The sequence below is a fragment of the Carassius carassius genome, chromosome 15, assembly GCF_963082965.1.
Source record: "Carassius carassius chromosome 15, fCarCar2.1, whole genome shotgun sequence".
Lineage (NCBI taxonomy): Eukaryota > Metazoa > Chordata > Actinopteri > Cypriniformes > Cyprinidae > Carassius > Carassius carassius.
This window is the reverse complement of record NC_081769.1, coordinates 26,024,305-26,041,859: the sequence shown is the minus strand read 5'-3', so window position 1 is coordinate 26,041,859 and position 17,555 is coordinate 26,024,305. Positions and strand designations below refer to the sequence as shown.

The 17,555-nt window shown below is 38.3% G+C and overlaps 1 protein-coding gene across 1 annotated transcript; it reads left to right on the top strand.

The window, feature by feature from the left end:
• Positions 1-3,562: 3,562 nt before the first annotated feature.
• prune (prune exopolyphosphatase) lies at positions 3,563-16,463 on the top strand. Its single transcript, XM_059568246.1, has 9 exons — positions 3,563-3,727; positions 6,430-6,534; positions 6,659-6,861; positions 7,975-8,159; positions 8,367-8,525; positions 8,648-8,742; positions 10,549-10,707; positions 11,927-13,628; positions 16,361-16,463. Exons 1-8 carry the CDS (start codon positions 3,689-3,691, stop codon positions 12,335-12,337), a joined length of 1,356 nt encoding a protein of 451 aa, XP_059424229.1. The 5' UTR covers positions 3,563-3,688; the 3' UTR covers positions 12,338-13,628; positions 16,361-16,463.
• Positions 16,464-17,555: the final 1,092 nt, after the last annotated feature.

The following is a 17,555-nucleotide window of genomic DNA, read 5'->3' as shown; positions in this document are numbered from 1 at the left end:
TTACCACGAACAAGAGAGACTTTCAGAGACTCTAAGCCAGCCGCTAAAAGCACCACAATCTTACTGAACACAGAGAAGGAGAATTCTGAGTCTATGCCATCTGCTTCACCACTTAAGACCGCTTTGAGACCCTACTGCACCTACTGTGACAACAGTAAGCACTCCCTCAACAATGGCACCAACTTCAAGCTGCTTACTAAAGACCAGAAACGAAGCTGGGTCAAAGACAACAACAGATGTTGGCGCTGTGGTAGAACTCATAAGTCAGCAGAATGTAACCTAAAAATGTGATGCAAACAGTGCAACAGTCGACACCTTATGGCTCTGCATGATATCAGTGCTTGGAAGCCAGAGAATCCAAAGCCTGTTCACGATGAAACTGCTGATACCAACACCTGTCTGCTCAACACTATGAATGAGATTCTCCTGATTCATAAACCGCCCACCAGCCGGAAAGTTCTTCTTAAAATCACAAAAGTGATTCTCAGAAATGGAAAACGGAGAATGGATGCATACGCAATCCAGGATGATGGATCTGAGAGAACTATTCTCCTCCACAATGCAGCTCAGCAGTTGGGCCTCAAAGGTCAGCCTGAAGACTTACCCCTTCGAACAGTCAGGCAGGAGTTTCAAGTTCTCAGAGGTGCAGCCGTCTCATTTACAATCTCCCCAATGGCTCAGCCCACCAAACGGTATCGCATCAAAGGTGCCTTTACTGCTCAACAGCTAAGTTTAGCAGAGCACTCACATCCTGCGAGTAATCTGAGAAAGAGATATCAACACCTTAAAGGGCTTCCACTATATGATTTTGACGCAGTCTGTCCCGTGCTGCTCATTGGTTCTGATTATCCCCATCTGATCACTCCCGTAGAACCAGTAAGACTAGGCCCTCCAGGGGGACCAGCGGCTATAAAGACACGTCTTGGCTGGACACTACAGGGCCCAGTCCAACACTTTCGGCAGGAGATGACTGAACAGCACTGTCTCTTCACTTCGGTTTCATTCCCAGAATCAGATCTCTACAAGCAAGTGGAGAAATTATGGCAGATGGACAAGCCCACTTTTTACTCCACTGGTGTGGACTGCTTTGGCCCCTATACCGTTAAAGTGGGTCGACGCAATGAGAAAAAATGGGGAATAATATTCAAATGCCTCACCACCAGAGCAATATACATCGACATCCTCCATAGTCTGGAAGCCGACTCCTTCCTTATGGCTCTCAGACGATTCACGGCTAGACGAGGGAAACCCCATGAGCTCTTGTCAGATCAAGGCACAAACTTCAGAGGAGGTGAAAGGGAGCTAAAGGAAGCGTTTACAGCTCTTGCTCCAGATCTGCAGAGACATCTGGCTAAACAACAAATTGAATTCCATTTCAACCCTCCTAGCTCACCCCACTTTGGAGGTTGTTGGGAGGGAGAAATTCGCTCCTTGAAAAATGCACTGATGGTGACCCTAGGAACTCAATCAGTGACCTTTGAGGTCCTTCAAACTGTGTTGGTGGAAATTGAAGGAATCTTGAACTCCAAACCACTGGGATATACATCATCTGATGTTTCTGATCCTGACCCCATTACCTCAAATTGTCTCCTAATGGGGCGGCCAGACGCTTCACTCCCCCTGACAGTATATCCCCAGTCTGAGCTGATCAGCCGACGGCGATGGCATCACAGCCAGATCCTTGCGGACCAATTCTGGAGACATTACCTAAAATTCTACCTCCCGGGTCTTCAGAACCGTCAAAAGTGGCGAAAGGAAACTCCAGACATCCAGGTTGGCACTATGGTGTTGATTATCGACCCTCAACTACCCAGAGCTCTCTGGCCTGTGGGGAAGGTGTCAGAAGTATTCCCTGGAGCTGACACCAGAGTGAGGACAGCCGAGGTTCAGGTGGGAGAAAAAACATACACTCGACCAGTTGCACGACTTATACAATTACCTGCTATTCCTGATTAAAGTAATTGTAACCGACAGTAGATTAAAAATTTTTTGAATGTGTACATATTTCCTTATGGAAATCTGGGGGCGGCTGTAAAAAAGGCTATAGTTTGCCGTCAAACCTAACCTCTCATTATAATTTCTCCCTCTGTATTTGAGGCACACACGGCACCTTACCTGAGCCAATCAGCGTCCAGAAACCTTGAGCATGTGACCTCCCCCGCCCTCACAGAGACAGTATTACAATACAGCGGGACTCGGAGATTGACGCTGAAGTTACATCGGTATAAACTGTTTACATACCGCATTATGGACGAAGTGTTGTGCGTGAATGCAAAAGTAAGTTTGTAATCCTTGATTATACACTGGATGAGTACTGCATTTACGCTTGGAAACAAGTAATTGTGCCCGAGATGTAACGTTATATCCTAGATGTGTGTGTGTGTGTTCCCCCTCGTGTATTCATGCCACTTTAGCTCGTATGTTTGTATACATAACTTTATTATTATCCGGATTAGAGTTATACTTTTTTATTATTACATGTTATGTTATTGTTTGAAGCAGAGTTTGCTGTATATTTTCTATATTTAATGGGAGAACTGTTGTGGAAAATTCGCCACGCGCATGCGCACTCATAATCCAGTCAAAGCAGCGCTATACCATCATCACAGCATAACAAGGTGTCAGATTACATCTGTGTCGAATATAATATAGGAGATACAGCCTAATATAGGAGATATCTTACATTTTCTTTCAGTTTGTTTTTTATAATAATGTGCATGTTTAATTATTGATGTTAAAATACCATACTACATTTGCTCGGTTAATTGTTGTAATTTATCATTGTTATTATTATGTATATTCGTGTTTATTTTACTGTTTATTTTATAGAAGACCACACAAACACAACCATACAACCCAGTCTGTTGAGTGGTGACAATAAATGGGTTATTCCTAGAAAAGTACATCTTCGTTTGGTCTCTAATCGGACAGTCTTTGGTGGGTCAGCACCCCTGAGCTGGCCACTTGTCGTATAAGTGCTACCAATCAGAAGCATTTTTTCAATCGCCCTTATTTCTTCTTTCTTTTGATGCGTGTAGGTCATTTTTTGGATATTTTTAACTCAATTTTTGCACATGGCACCTTTAACGTCGTAGTAATTAACAAAACTAGCTCACAAATTCTTAATATGGTGGGAATTAATTTTTAATTCATAGCAGCTCTCACTATGTAGCAGCTTAGCAGCTCTCACTATGTAAACTTTGCACCGTTTAAACGTTATAAAAAAAATTAATTAAATATCGGTACTCACCCTCTGATTGCTGTCCACGTCGTCCATCTTTATTTAGTGTTGATCCAGTACGGTAGGTGGCGCTGTCACAAAAAAACTAGGGTGCTAAAGCTGCGGTCCAAGAGTTGCGGTCCTGAAACTGCAGCCTCCGGTTGTACCCTTCTCGTTTTTTTGGTGCTAAAGCTGCGGTCCAAGAGTTGCGGTCCTGAAACTGCAGCCTGCGGTTGTACCCTTCTCGTTTTTTTGGTTGCTCGTGTGTCCACAACAAACTACATTTCCCGGCAACCATATGACGTCAGGCCGTTGTTGGCTTTTGCTCGCGCGCAAACCTCTGAATGCGAGTGGCTTGCTTAACTTACACACACTTGAGACACTCTGCACATTTCAGAGGCACTGAAGGGCATTTCACACTCCTTAAGTATATTCCGTTACGTGAAAACGCTCGGGCTCCGTGTAACAATGGAGGCATATTTACGGAGCTGTCGCTATGTGCTTAAGGTAAGACTATGGTACAGTAACGTTACGCTTAAAGAGAGAGGGTTGCTCGTGTTATGTTTTCTTCTACCATTTTACCCACTCAAAACGTGGCCAGGGGCTAGAGCCTCCACTGTGCTTGTTTAAACATTAATAATCACGAGTGTGTTCGCCGCTTATGATGGCTTGGTGTGATAAATAATGACTGCTTTGTTTGATACGCTCGATATTGACATAAGTCATATGGTATGACGCGCAGGCGAAGACCCTGGCCGCATGCGCCATTGATAGAAATAAGCACATGCATTGAAAGTACGCAGACATGTTTGTTTATAGTTGTTATTTATATAACAATACTTGTAATATTATTTAGTCTTATGTTATAATTTTATTTAAAATGTATTATTTATGTAACGTTACCAGTGAATTATATTAATATATTTGGAATTGGAACAAGTATGAATAAAATTTATAATTGTGTAAGTGGTTTATATATATATATATATATATATATATATATATATATATATATATATATTATACATACACACATATGCATGCATGCATATGCATTTCCTTTCAAAAGTCAGAGATCAGATACATTTTTAATGTTTTTTTTAAGGGGTCATATGATGCTTATTTTTAAAGATCTTGAAAATGTTGACATGCTTTAATGTAAAAAAAATAAAAAATAACAGGTCCCTCCTTCCGACAAGCTGCAGTTTGCTCTGATTGGCCAACTGACCCAGTGCTTTGTGATTGGCTTAACACCGCCAACACTCGTCGGAAATGTAAAAGCCCCTTTCCATAATCGCGAGTTTAATCTTTCAAAACAAATATCAAGACAGTTAATAATGTTCTTATTTTTACCATCAGTTCATGACTGAAAGAGGAACAGAGTGGTACAGTAACGAAGCTTGTTTTTGCAGTATTTTTATGTATTTGTTTTTTTTTTAAGAAATTAATGTGTTAGATTAATAAAATGTGATGTTAAACACTTATAATGTTAGAAAATATTTATATTTTGAATAAATGCTTTTTTTTAATTCATCAAAGAATTTTGAAAAAGTATCCAACATTCATAATAAATCAGCATATTGTTAATAAATCAGATCGATCTCCTAATGATCATGTGACACTGAAGACTGGAGTGATTTAATGAGCTGTTTGGTGCAAATGGATCTCTTGTAGCTTTGGATACAGACTATTTTCTAAAAGTGCTGTCAAGTTTTTTTAGTCAATAAGAACAATTCCCACTTTTCTAGTTTTTCAGCTTAATGCACTCGGTTTCAAAGCTGAAGATGGCCCTATTTGCAGAGAAAATAACACCTGCTGTCTGGTATACATGATCCTGACAGCGTCTGTCCAACAGCAGTGCATCTCTCCACCCTAAACACTGTTGTTTTGAACCCAAACACCCTGACACCTGCACTCGCCCACCGCTGGGTGGATATAATGAAGCGAAGCCCCTGTTTACCTTGAGACTCAGCTCATGGAAGCAAGCAGAGATGGGTTCTTTAACTAATTCAGTCAATGATTGAAGAAATTATACGGTTGCACTTGTGGTTAAAGTGCTTTTTATCTGCACTGAAGCGTGATGTTGCAAATAGAGCGCACACAAGAGCTCTTTTCCACTCTGACTCGAGACCCGCAGGTTCTGTACTGTTTACTCACTGTCCTGTGGTCCATTTCACATTGCAGTGACTAAATTTCTGTGCTGTCCTCTGGCCATGCACATATGGACATGAATAAGCATTTTTTTCCTGCACTTCCCCATCTAACAAGGATTTCGGTGATGATTATCAAATGAGAAAGAGAGTTCTTGCCGAAACCTCAATTTAAACGAGCCTAGTCACTCCTGATCTGTGCCAGCTGTGAGCTCAGTCACTCTGTGTTGACTGTCTGTCATCCAGCGTTTCAGACAAACCCCAGCTGGTTGCCCAGATCAGAGTACATCATTTAATGCTGATGTCACAGACGTTTTCTGTATTCGGCTGAAGTAATGGAGCAGGCCAAATGCTAATTAATGCTGGACGAGGAGTCATCACGGGGAGAGATAAAAGGTTTTATTGAATCCAGGGCGATGCATTCAGTGTTATTCTATTAAAAGTGCTCTTCATCTCACTAGTGATCCAGCAAATAGGCTTCAATATAGTCACACAAAAATGACTGACCACAGGAAATTAATAGGAAATGAAAAAAAATTATAAAAATTGAAAATACAGAAAATTTTTGTGTGTGCAATCTACAAATCCCCCCACAATGCAAGAAAATGCATCGCAGTGAAGGGGTGAAACTCAAAAACATCTAGAGTGCAAAATTAACACCCACTCACACACATGCGGACACACACACACACATGTTATCATGTTAAAAGAAGCCATGCTTTATCTCTGACACATTGTGCTCCACCTCCCACTGGCTGCTGGTTATACAGAGCGACTGGGTGATCATAAGTTCAACATTGTTTGTCAGATGAAGTACACTGTGGAGCTGGAAGTCCTCGCAGCCCATTGGATGCATTTTAGCTCGTCAATTGTAAATATTTGTGCATGGGTAATTTGTGCACGGAAACCACAAACAGATGTTTCAGTTTTGCATTTCAGCCTGGTTTAATATAGGCCACAAAAGCCACGTTATGAAGAACTAGGTTTGCAGTTATACGTTATGAATTCTTGTCCTATATTATTCCAGCAGCCTGTGACACTGTTCTGTTTCATTCTCAGGGTTGTAGTAAGAACAGCCCAGGGCTGCATGTCATAATGGGAAATGAGGCTTGTGATATGGACTCCATGGTATCAGCCCTGACCTTCGCCTACTTTCTTTCAAAGGTATGCAGTGCCCAACCTAATAAACCACATTTGCTGCAGTGTTCTTGGAAAATTGTGCCAGATATAACAGACGTGATAATTCTGGATTATTGTTCTGTTCATCATTAATGTTGTCATCTCATAGAGTCTTGATTGTAAGAGGATGCCGGTCCCTGTGCTCAACATCCCACGGGCTGAGTTCCCCTTGCGCTCTGACAGCACCTTTCTGCTGAGAGAGTCCGGTCTGTCGCAGGACTGCCTGCTGTTCAGGGACGAGGTGGACCTCCATGGCCTGCACAAGAACAAACAGCTGACACTGACACTGGTCGACCACAATGTTCTGCCCAGGTCAGTCTTCTGTTCTGTAAGACAAATGCAATGTGTGTATTACAACATGTTCCATCTTCCATCGTCATGCATAAAATAAATGCTGTTTTAGAGTAATTAATTAACTGAATTTTCATTTTAATATATAAAATATAATATCAAAATATATATAATTTGTTAAAAAAATTGGGGTCAGTAAGATTTGTTGTTGGTTTCAAAGGAATTAACGTTTATTAAGCAAGCATGCATTAAATTAATCAATTTATTAATTGCAAAATGTCTTTCTATTTTAAATAAACGCCATTCTTTAAAGACGTCACGATTTAAAAATAAAAATAATTAAGCAACAACAAAACTGTTCTCTGATTTTACTCACTGACTTACTTACTGTTTATGATAATAACAGAAAATGTTTCTTATGCACCAAATCACTGTATTAAAATGATTTCTGAAAGATCATGTGATGTGAAGACTGGAGTTATAACTGCTGAAAATGTAGCTTTGCCATCACAGGAAAAAATTATGCTTTAAAATCTAGTATAATTTAAAACTAATTTTAAATTGCAATTTTATTGTAATTTTAAAATGGTGAGCATTTAAGACACTTAAAAAATCTATCTTAGCTGCCACAATCTTTTGAACAGCAGTAGTTATATATTTAATATATTTATATTTAATATAGCAATGATACATTTATAATAATAATAATAATTAATTGCAATAGTATTATCAAGCATTTTACTGCACCATATACCTGTTTTTTTAATGTGCGGTAAAAAGGGTCTCTTTAAAAATGAATGGCAACAAAAAATAAATATCAGAATATTGTTATTATATATTAATGTAATTTGTGCACCACTAATAGCGACATATGAAGTGTTTATCATACCAAACCTGTGACCACAGAAGCAGGATTCGTACTGAACTGAGACATTTTTCTTGTATATTAATATAAATAATAAATGTGTGAATAAGTATCATAATATGGAATATTATATAAATATTCAAAATGTATATATAGATCATAGATATTATAGATTTTTTTTTTTTTTATCTGCAATGCAAGTTAACTCTTGAAGGGAAGATCAGGAGATTTGGTCAGTTCTTTTATAGTAAATCTGTGTTATTCTGTAGTGCTGACAGTGAGCTGGAGGACGATGTCGTGGAAGTGATTGACCATCACCTCCTACAGAGGCCCACATCCCCTTCCTGTCCCATCACTGTGGAGCCCGTGGGCTCTTGTGCCACCTTGGTGACTGAGCGCATTGCCCAAAAAGCACCTGAGGTGCTCGACCATCAAGTGGCGCAGCTTTTATACGGTGAGTGTCATGACAATGTGATAAACACAGAGAGGAATGTGAGCTCTCACAGCATGACTGCGGCTCAATCTGTTAGATGCTGTTAGACATCAGATGGGCTCAGCATGGGCTTCAGTGGCATTTAGCCAGAAGAGATACTTGATAGAGATGTCAGATGTCAGCAGAAAGATAACATCTTGTTAACTTGCAAAATATATGTGTTGACAGGTACCATTATTCTAGATTGTGTTAACATGGCACCTGAAGCAGGTAAAGTCACCCCTAAGGACAGCCAGTACGCTGTCTTTTTGGAGAAACGCTTTCCAAAACTGCCTCAGAGGGGCGCTCTCTTTCAGTCACTACAGAATGCCAAGTTTGATGTGTCCGGTGAGAGGATCTTGTACTGTGTAGTTTAATGAAACAAACCACTTGATGTAGACATATTAACAGTATAATTAGAATTCTTGAATACATTGAAAGTAATTTCACGGTACTCTTCTGTATTTCAGGCCTCTCTACAGAACAGATGCTGGTGAAGGACATGAAAGCAGCATCTGGTGGAGATCTAAAAGTGGCTGTCAGTGTCATTTATATGACACTAGAGGTCGGTGCTGTTATGACATATTTCACTTAAAGCTTCTACAATCTCTGAAGCATGGAATGTATTGATTTGGCTGATACAGCTTTTCACCAAAATTGTGTTATTTATACTGATAGCTATGCAGATGTATACAATAAATTTTAATAATAGCATTTTTATTTTTGTGACCTGATCTGTGTTTCGCATTTTTTTTATTTTTAATCATAGCCTTAAAAACAAGTACAAAGTAATTTATTTAGATGCTATATTATATATGCTGTATCTGTAATTTCCATTCATTGAATATTTCTTTTTCTTTCATTGTCTTTCTTTTAAACGGACACAATGAAAAGAAAATAAATATAAGAATAGCATTTAGTTTTAGTTTTTAAATTGCAATATTACATAGGAACAATAATAGAAGTAATATACTATTAACATTATCATTTCTATACAAGTTTTAAATAATAAAACTCACTTTTTACTTGTATTAACTATTAAATGAGATCCAGTACTGAACAATTGTTTTCTATATATATATATACTGTGTGTGTGTGTATGTGTGTATGTGTATATATGAGTGTATTCTTGTTTTTTTAAAAGTAATTTTAAATACTTTAATCTTCAAGTTATATAATACTTATAGCGCAACTTGCTGAATAAACAGTGATGCATTAAGACAAATTATGAGAATAAAAATGCTGATTGCAAAACAACAGTTTGTGTGTGTGTGTATATATATATATATATATATATATATATATATATATATATATAATATTTATTATTGTTATTAAATTTATTTATATTTGGGTGGGGGGTTGTATTGGTGTATCTCTGTAAATTATCAGTTATGTATGTAATCTCATTGCATGCTTGCAGCCTTTCTAAAACACGCTGGCATGACTGTTTGTGATGCTTACTTTAAATTTAGAAGATCACATGCAAATTACACGTTTTGTCCTAAATGAAGTGAATCTTATGTTTGTGCTGTGCATTTAGCCTCAGTACTTGGTTCCACAAATACAGAGAGGAAATGTGGACTGTGAAATGTAAGGAGCTACAGTTGTGGGCACAAAGTGTGCTCATGTGCCCATCCTCATGACTCATGTGAATTCCTCATTAATACTGAAGCACAGCCGATTCCAAGTCAGACACACCCAGACTCACCGCAGGGCTGGGCGGCCCGTCTCGCACACCCACTGATTACACCAGAAATTAACCTCCGTGACAGACTCTCCTCTTCTCTTGTTAGTACATACAATAGTAAGACATGAGCTTGCTGAATCAGATGTGTGAAGTATCAAAACCTTCTTTGTTCACCCTACAGGAGACTGAGGGAAAATGTTCAATTTATTTATTCTTATTATTTTTTTTATAAATGGCCCTGATATGCTAATTATAACACTTGAAAAATGGCTTTACTCATAGAATGTCAATTAATTCAAAGTAATAATGCCATTTATTACGTAATTATTTTACCTGTCAAATTGCCAAAGAAGTTAATCAGAAATATTTATCAAATGATTCAGAAGAGATCAGAGGTTTTTCTTCAAATTAAACTGTTTGTTTGATCTCTGCATATTTTAAAGATTATATTTTTCAGAAATATATTTAGATTTCATTAAAATACTTCAAGCTAATGAAATTTTCTTTATCTAAGCTGAAACAAAGATATATGGTGGGAGCCATCAAAACTTAATACAACAGAAATAAAATATTGGGCATTTAAATATATATTTCATTTGAAATTGCCTCAAAAATTGAAATGAGGTTGTTGTTTTTTTTTTTTCTTATGCTCACGTGTTAAAAGTGCTGTTCTGTCTTCAGGCTTTTCTTCAGAGGCGAGGACTACAGCAGGACCTCTGTGAGTTCTGCCACAATCACAACTACAACCTGGTGCTTGCCATGACAATCTCTTTCATTGACAACAAGGAGCCCCTCCGTCAGCTAGCCGTCTACAGCTCCAGCACTGTCTACAGAGAAGAGGTACTCATTACGCTTTATATCTTTCCAGGAATGAAGATACAAAAGAAATTGACTACATATTCGGCCAGATTAGGAGTTAAAAAAAATTGCTAATTAATTTTGAAACAAAAATCAGCAAAGATCTTTATAACCAATTAACAGGGTTTCCCAGTTTGTACTTTATTATGCTTTATTTCCAGTCTTTTAATGGTGGTTAATGTTCTAGTAAAAATGGCAACAATTGCTTGAGTCAGTCTATTCCTGATCACTTCATTTTTTATTTATTTTTTTTACTTGGAAATACACTACTGTTCAAAAGTAAGATATTTTAAGTCAGTTTGTCTAGCAAGGATACATTAAAGGAATAGTTTGTCCAAAAATGAAAAAAAAAACTGTCATTTACTCACCCTCATGTTGTTCCAAACCTGTATGTTTCTTTCTTATGCTAAACACAAAAGAAGATATTTTGAATAACCAAACTGTTGGTCCTTGTAGACTTCCATAGTATGGAAATAAATACTGTGGAAGTCAATAGGAACCATCAATTGTTTGATTACCAGCATTCTTCAAAATATCTTCTTTTATGTTCAACATAAGGAAAAAGCACATACAGGTTTGGAATGGAACATGGACAAAATTTTCATTTTGAGGTGAAGTTATGTGACTTATGTGTCCTCTAGAAGCTTGCGTTCTGCAAGTGAATGTTTGCTTTATTATGCCATCCCAAAGAGGCAAAAAAATCACTTTCACTGAATTTTAAATGAAATGTTCCCTCCTGGTGGAGTGACCTGCCCAACTCAATCCAAGCTTCTTCAAGAATCGGTTAAAAACATATTTCTTCCATCTTTATTTGACCCTCTAGCACTCTCTATTCTAATTCTATTCTTTAAAAAATTCCCTTTTAGATTTGCACTCTATTCATTTACTGCTTGTTTTCTAAAAAAAAAACAGCTTTTTCTAATCTTTTTGTATTCTGTTTGTTTTGTCTGTTTGTTTTCTTTTTATTTACTATGATTAACAAAAGCAAAAAAGGGCTCTAACACTAGCTTGCTCTATTCTGTCTTTTTTTTTTATCAAGTAAATGCAGCCTTGCTGAGCACAACAAACTTCTTTCCAAAACATGAAACAACCCCAAACTTTTCAACAGTAATGTATAAAATAAAATAAATAAACAATGAAAGCTAAAATTTATGATTTTTCTCACTTTACTAATTGATAGCTGTATTTTCTTTTTTCATAGATGAGTAAAGCACTAGAAAAAGCCAAAAACCCCAGTCTCGACCTTAAGCCAGTGAGCAGTCCATATCCAGATGTGAAGGCCTTTATACAGGGTAACACATTAGCATCCCGCAAGAAAGTAATGCCCATAATCACAGACTTCCTGAAGGAGAGGGAAAGAAAAGTGTATCAAAGTGGGAACATAGAGGACCTAGATCTGGACGATGATTCCAATCTGGACCAGAGTGACTCACAACAATGTCCTGAGGATACTGGGATGGAGGACGATGTCCAGTTTCCTCCAACGCCAATGAACAGTCTTGTCGAGGGTTGTCCCTTGGACAATGGCCTACCAAAAATCAGTCCTGAGGTTTTGGTGGAGAAAGTTAGCAAGATGGCCAGCATGGAGGACACGTCGTCTGAGGGACAGTGATGAGAATCTATTATCCAAGAGAGTCTTGAATAAGAGCTGGAGAAAGAAAGTCCTTCTGCATCTTCAAGAGGATGAAGTTCATATCCAACAGTGCTGCATCAGGGCTTGAGACTGAAATGGCACTTTTTAGACCTGGTTAACTCACAAAGGTACGATACAGTCTGAAGACACCATTCTGTTGACTTTCTAAGGACTGGTACATGATCATTCAAATGGAGCATTATAAAAATGCATTTATATATAAAATGTTTAAAGTTTGACTATCGCTAAAAAAAAATTCAGGTTTAGGCTGTTTATTCATTGTTCGTAGTCATATTCATATTTGATCTGCTAAATTAATCAGAAGTGTCTCATTAAGCCATTTAAAAATATTATCTAAAATTGACAATAAGCACCCAGTGCTAGCTTGCAACTGACAATTAATAGAATAAACTAATTCAGAATGAATTTCCAATATTATCTATCCAATTAATTATAACGTGGTATAGCTATCATTGCTTTTGATACAAATAACATACTTAATTCTTGTTAAGTAGTATTAATTACTTGTGTTAATTAAGAAGTTATTTTCAGCTTGTCTGCAGATCATGTCTGTGGCATGGCATTGATCCCCCAGAAAATCCTTTCTCCCTTGATTTACAAAACTGAATGGAAAATGCATCCTAGTCATGATTTCAATTCAACCTTGAAACAATACTAGAGTTGCATATTTACATTTATCCATTTACAAATTATATATTATTTTTATTTGTCTGCAAACAGTGCAAGTATATCAGCATTTACGCAGTTCCTGTTGGGATGAGTCAAAATGATTGTGTGGTAATTGGAAGCGTGCCAAAGATGTAATCCGTACAGTAAACCTTAAATTGATCACGTTATGTCATTTTATCTCACACACCATTAAATGTAAGTGAAGATGAACATTCTTTGGATTAGTACATCTGTCATGATTCCCCAGTAATATTGTAAAGGAGTTATTGTTGGTACCCTTCTGTGGCCTTTTGCATGATCTAGGTGTTAACTGACCTGCTCCAGATTAGATTAGAGTCACGGCACCTGCATTTTAGTCAATGAGATTTTACCATTAACTACCAAAGACCTCAGTTGTATTTGTGTGTTCGGCATGATAAACATTTCAGCATTTGAGATTTAAAACTTTAGTATTCTGTTTGTTTGTTTGTTATGTTAAGTAATTTATTTGATGATTTGATGACTATTGGGTACATTAGGGTTGAAAATTTGGTTTGTTCAGCCAGAAGCTTATTAGCAGATTCAATCATACTAGACTATCGTCATAATTACAGGGATTAAAGTGAAAAAAATTCTTCTGACTGAAATTTTTTTTCAGGCCAAGTCATATTCCTTTCAATTTTTAAATAGTCGAGACCAATAGCATTTTAAGGGGAGACGTTTTAAACCGCTTTAATGTTGCCAGATGGCGTATTTTAAAAGCTATTTTAATCAATGAAAAAGAAAAAAACTTAGCTTGACAAATAATCAACCATCTACATAACTTTTCAGTGCATGTTTTTATTTATCTTATAAGACCAAACAATGTTTTATGAAACTCTTAATTAACAGGAAAAAAAAGATAAAGTAACAGCACCACCATTAAAGTGCTATTCTTGTGCAAAAGTCTCTAGAGTGCTTTTTACTTCTTCTGCCTTTTGGCTGTGAAACCATATTCCTGAAGCTTGGCTACACCAGACACCCGTTTCAGTGTTTGACTACTAACTACATGTGCAGGAGTTGCTCCATGTGAGGTGGAGGCTGTAGCACCAGTGCGTTTAACTCCAGGGATGGAGGAGGTGGAGGCTGTAGCAGCAGTGCATTTAACTCCAGGGGTGGAGGAGGTGGAGGCTGTAGCAGCAGTGCATTTAACTCCAGGGGTGGAGGCTGTAGCAGCAGTGCATTTAAGTCCAGGGGTGGAGGCTGTAGCAGCAGTGCATTTAACTCCAGGGGTGGAGGAGGTGGAGGCTGTAGCAGCAGTTTTGCGTTTAACTCCAGGGATGGAGGAGGTGGAGGCCGTAGCAGCAGTTTTGCGTTTAACTCCAGGGATGGAGGAGGTAGAGGCTGTAGCAGCAGTTTTGCGTTTAACTCCAGGGGTGAAGGAGGTGGAGGCTGTAGCAGCAGTTTTGCGTTTAACTCCAGGGATGGAGGAGGTAGAGGCTGTAGCAGCAGTTTTGCGTTTAACTCCAGGGATGGAGGAGGTAGAGGCTGTAGCAGCAGTTTTGCGTTTAACTCCAGGGGTGAAGGAGGTGGAGGCTGTAGCAGCAGTTTTGCGTTTAACTCCAGGGATGGAGGAGGTAGAGGCTGTAGCAGCAGTGCGTTTAACTCCAGGGGTGGAGGAGGTGGAGGCTGTAGCAGCAGTTTTGCGTTTAACTCCAGGGATGGAGGAGGTGGAGGCTGTAGCACAAACAGAAGAGGGGGAACCTTTCTTTACTTTTTTTAACCCTAACTGCTGAGAGGACCTTCACAGCTTCCCTCAGTTTCCTTTCCTTTTGCCTTTCAAGGTTCTCCTTCTTTTTCTTCAATTGATTTTGGTATGTCCCATAAGAAGACAGGCACGATCTCCTCAATGCAGGGGTAATTTGTATTTTGGAGGCAGTTTCGCCAATCACCTTCATGTGGGACTTGATAATGGCTAAGCCTTCATAAGTCTCAATGTTTAGATTTTTCAATGTCATAGTATACATCAGAGCAAAATTGTTCCACAAATCCCTGGAAAGGATTTAAAAGGGCTTTGGCTGCATTTGAGACCATATGGACAGTGTCTCCGCTGATGTCCAGGAGTGATGGATTTTCTCTCCTGATTAGTGTCTCTACTCCAGACTTTTTCCCTCTCATTACATTGCAGTTATCCAACAGTATACCAACAACCTGATTCCAGTTCAGGCTATATGACTGGAGAATGTCTGTCAGTGTGTGTGTGATTGTTAAGGCATCTGCAATATTCATTTTCCTTGAGGCCATATGCTGAGTTGCCACTTTACCCATATCCTCATCAAAGTATCGAATAAGAACATTCAGAATCCTGTCCATGTTTCCATCTGTTGACTCGTCTACATTTAAAGAAAACATCTTCGTTTTCAGCTTTGTTGATAATTCGGTTTTCCAATGAACAGCAATGCCATGTGTGCACAAGTAGGAGGCGTGTGCATTAGATACAGACAATTTCGAAAGTGCACTCTTGTCTTTGACAGCTGATTGCATTAAATTAACCAGCGGTTGTGAGACTTTGAACGACAGGTCATGCTCCGCTATGAAAGAACATATGCGCACTTTTAGATCGCACACACGATCGGCCATGGTACTTGTCGCACCAGGCAGGGAGCATGTGTATTGCAGAGCACGAACGGCAGCATTGTGACTAGCTTCTGACTGATGGCGAGCAAGCACTTTTTTGCCATTATTGCCATATTGTAGTCTCCTGTGGCATACTGTGCAAAGACACGTACCTGGCAGTTTGATTTTTTTAGCCCACAAACTAAAAGGCTTGCCATTCTCACCCATTTCGCTGAGCCAAGCCCATCTCCACTTATTTTTGACACTTTTATCTATCTCCGATACATCGGAGCCTTCCTGCAATATAAGTGTGTCCATGGTAAAGTTAACTGAAATGTAGTTCTACACCAGCGCTCATCTGACATGCACTTCTCCAAAGCTAATTGAGTGAACACGGAGCAGCTTTTCCGTGAGCGGGAATTGAAAACCCGGAGTGGACCATGAGCGAAGTGATTACAGAATGCTTAGAGTGGAGAGAGGAACGTGCTTTCGCTCCACTCCAGGCCTTGATCACATCCCCCTCAGCAGGGTGAATACACCTCGTCTTTCCTTAATTTAAGACCTATTCAAACTAAAATTAAGACATTTATTACACTATTTGAGAAATTAAAGCCTATTCACGGCCTTAAAATTATGAAAAGTGAATTTAAAACATAAAGGACAGACGGGAACCCTGCAATTGACGGAAATCCGTCATAGACTCGCTGCAATTAACGGAAATCCGTCGTAGCGACGGAGAACTTTAATCCCTGTAATTATAATATTCATTATATTGATAAATACAAAAGCTCAATCCAAGGCATTTTAAAGACCTAACTGGACAAATCTTATATAATGACATGTTCTGTTATACAGTTATATAAAGAGCCCCCCCCCCCCCCCCCCCCCCATAGAAGATAAAGAGCTGATTAAGTTACAACTTAATTGACCGTTAAACAAAATCAGTTAATATTGGACGTGAAACATATAAGATGGTATGTTGGTGTGCTGAGGTGTTGTGTATGCCCTGTGATTTAACCCTGACTGATAGTTTGGTGAGATTTGACATGGTGATAGCAGAGGATTGCTGCATGCTGCTTCGGGAGAACAAAGTACATACTAGTCGATTCCGCCAGTATCATAATAATGTTGATTTAATGTAAATGTATTAATGTTCTATGGTCGTGAAACGGACATTCAGGAGCAAATCCTCTGTCAAGTATTTTATTCCCAAGGACTTTATTTCAAGTGCTCTGTTACTCATTATAAATAAATCCTTTTCAAATTGTTCCATATGTGGTTTGTGAGCTTTGTCTGTAATAAAGAAAATTTTATTGCATTCATTTTTATGTTTATTTTTTATATAATTCTTGTACACTAATAGTTTGGGGTCAGTTCCATTTTGTAATGTTTTTGAGAGTCTCACAAAGGCTGCATTTATTTGATCAGGAAAATTGTTAATATAGTGAAATATTATTACAATGTAATACACAAATACATATATATTTTAAAATATATATTAAAAAAAAAAAAAATCTTGAGATGGCAAAGCTGAAAAGTTAATTGCTCCAACCTTCAGTGTCCCATGATCGTTAGAAATCATTCTAATGTGCTGATTTGGTGCTCCACTAACATTTCTTATCAATGTTGAAGCCATTTTTTTTTTTTTTTAAGATTCTTAGAAAAGAAAGTTCAAAAGAACAGCATTCATTTGAAATCGAAAAAGCATTTGTTTGAGTTATTGACGTAGTGTATGTACCTAATTGAATATCAAAGATGTGGAGTAGTTAGTTGTCTTCTGAAGGGGCCTGTAACCTCAAGGGTATTAGGACCATGTAGCCATGCCTGTCTGTGGCGTCTCCCTCCACCTTCCCAGCCTTCCCTGTGGGGGAGCAGAAGTTTTCAATGCCGCTGAGCCAATGGGAGACAGACAATTCAGTCAGCAGAAGTCAGA

Excerpts from the sequence above, each read along its gene's own strand:
- prune (XM_059568246.1), top strand. The coding sequence starts at position 3,689 with ATGGAGGCATATTTACGGAGCTGTCGCTATGTGCTTAAG. Across the intron at positions 3,728-6,429 it reads GCTGTCGCTATGTGCTTAAG|GGTTGTAGTAAGAACAGCCC; the intron begins GTAAGACTATGG and ends TTTCATTCTCAG. Across the intron at positions 10,708-11,926 it reads GCACTGTCTACAGAGAAGAG|ATGAGTAAAGCACTAGAAAA; the intron begins GTACTCATTACG and ends CTTTTTTCATAG.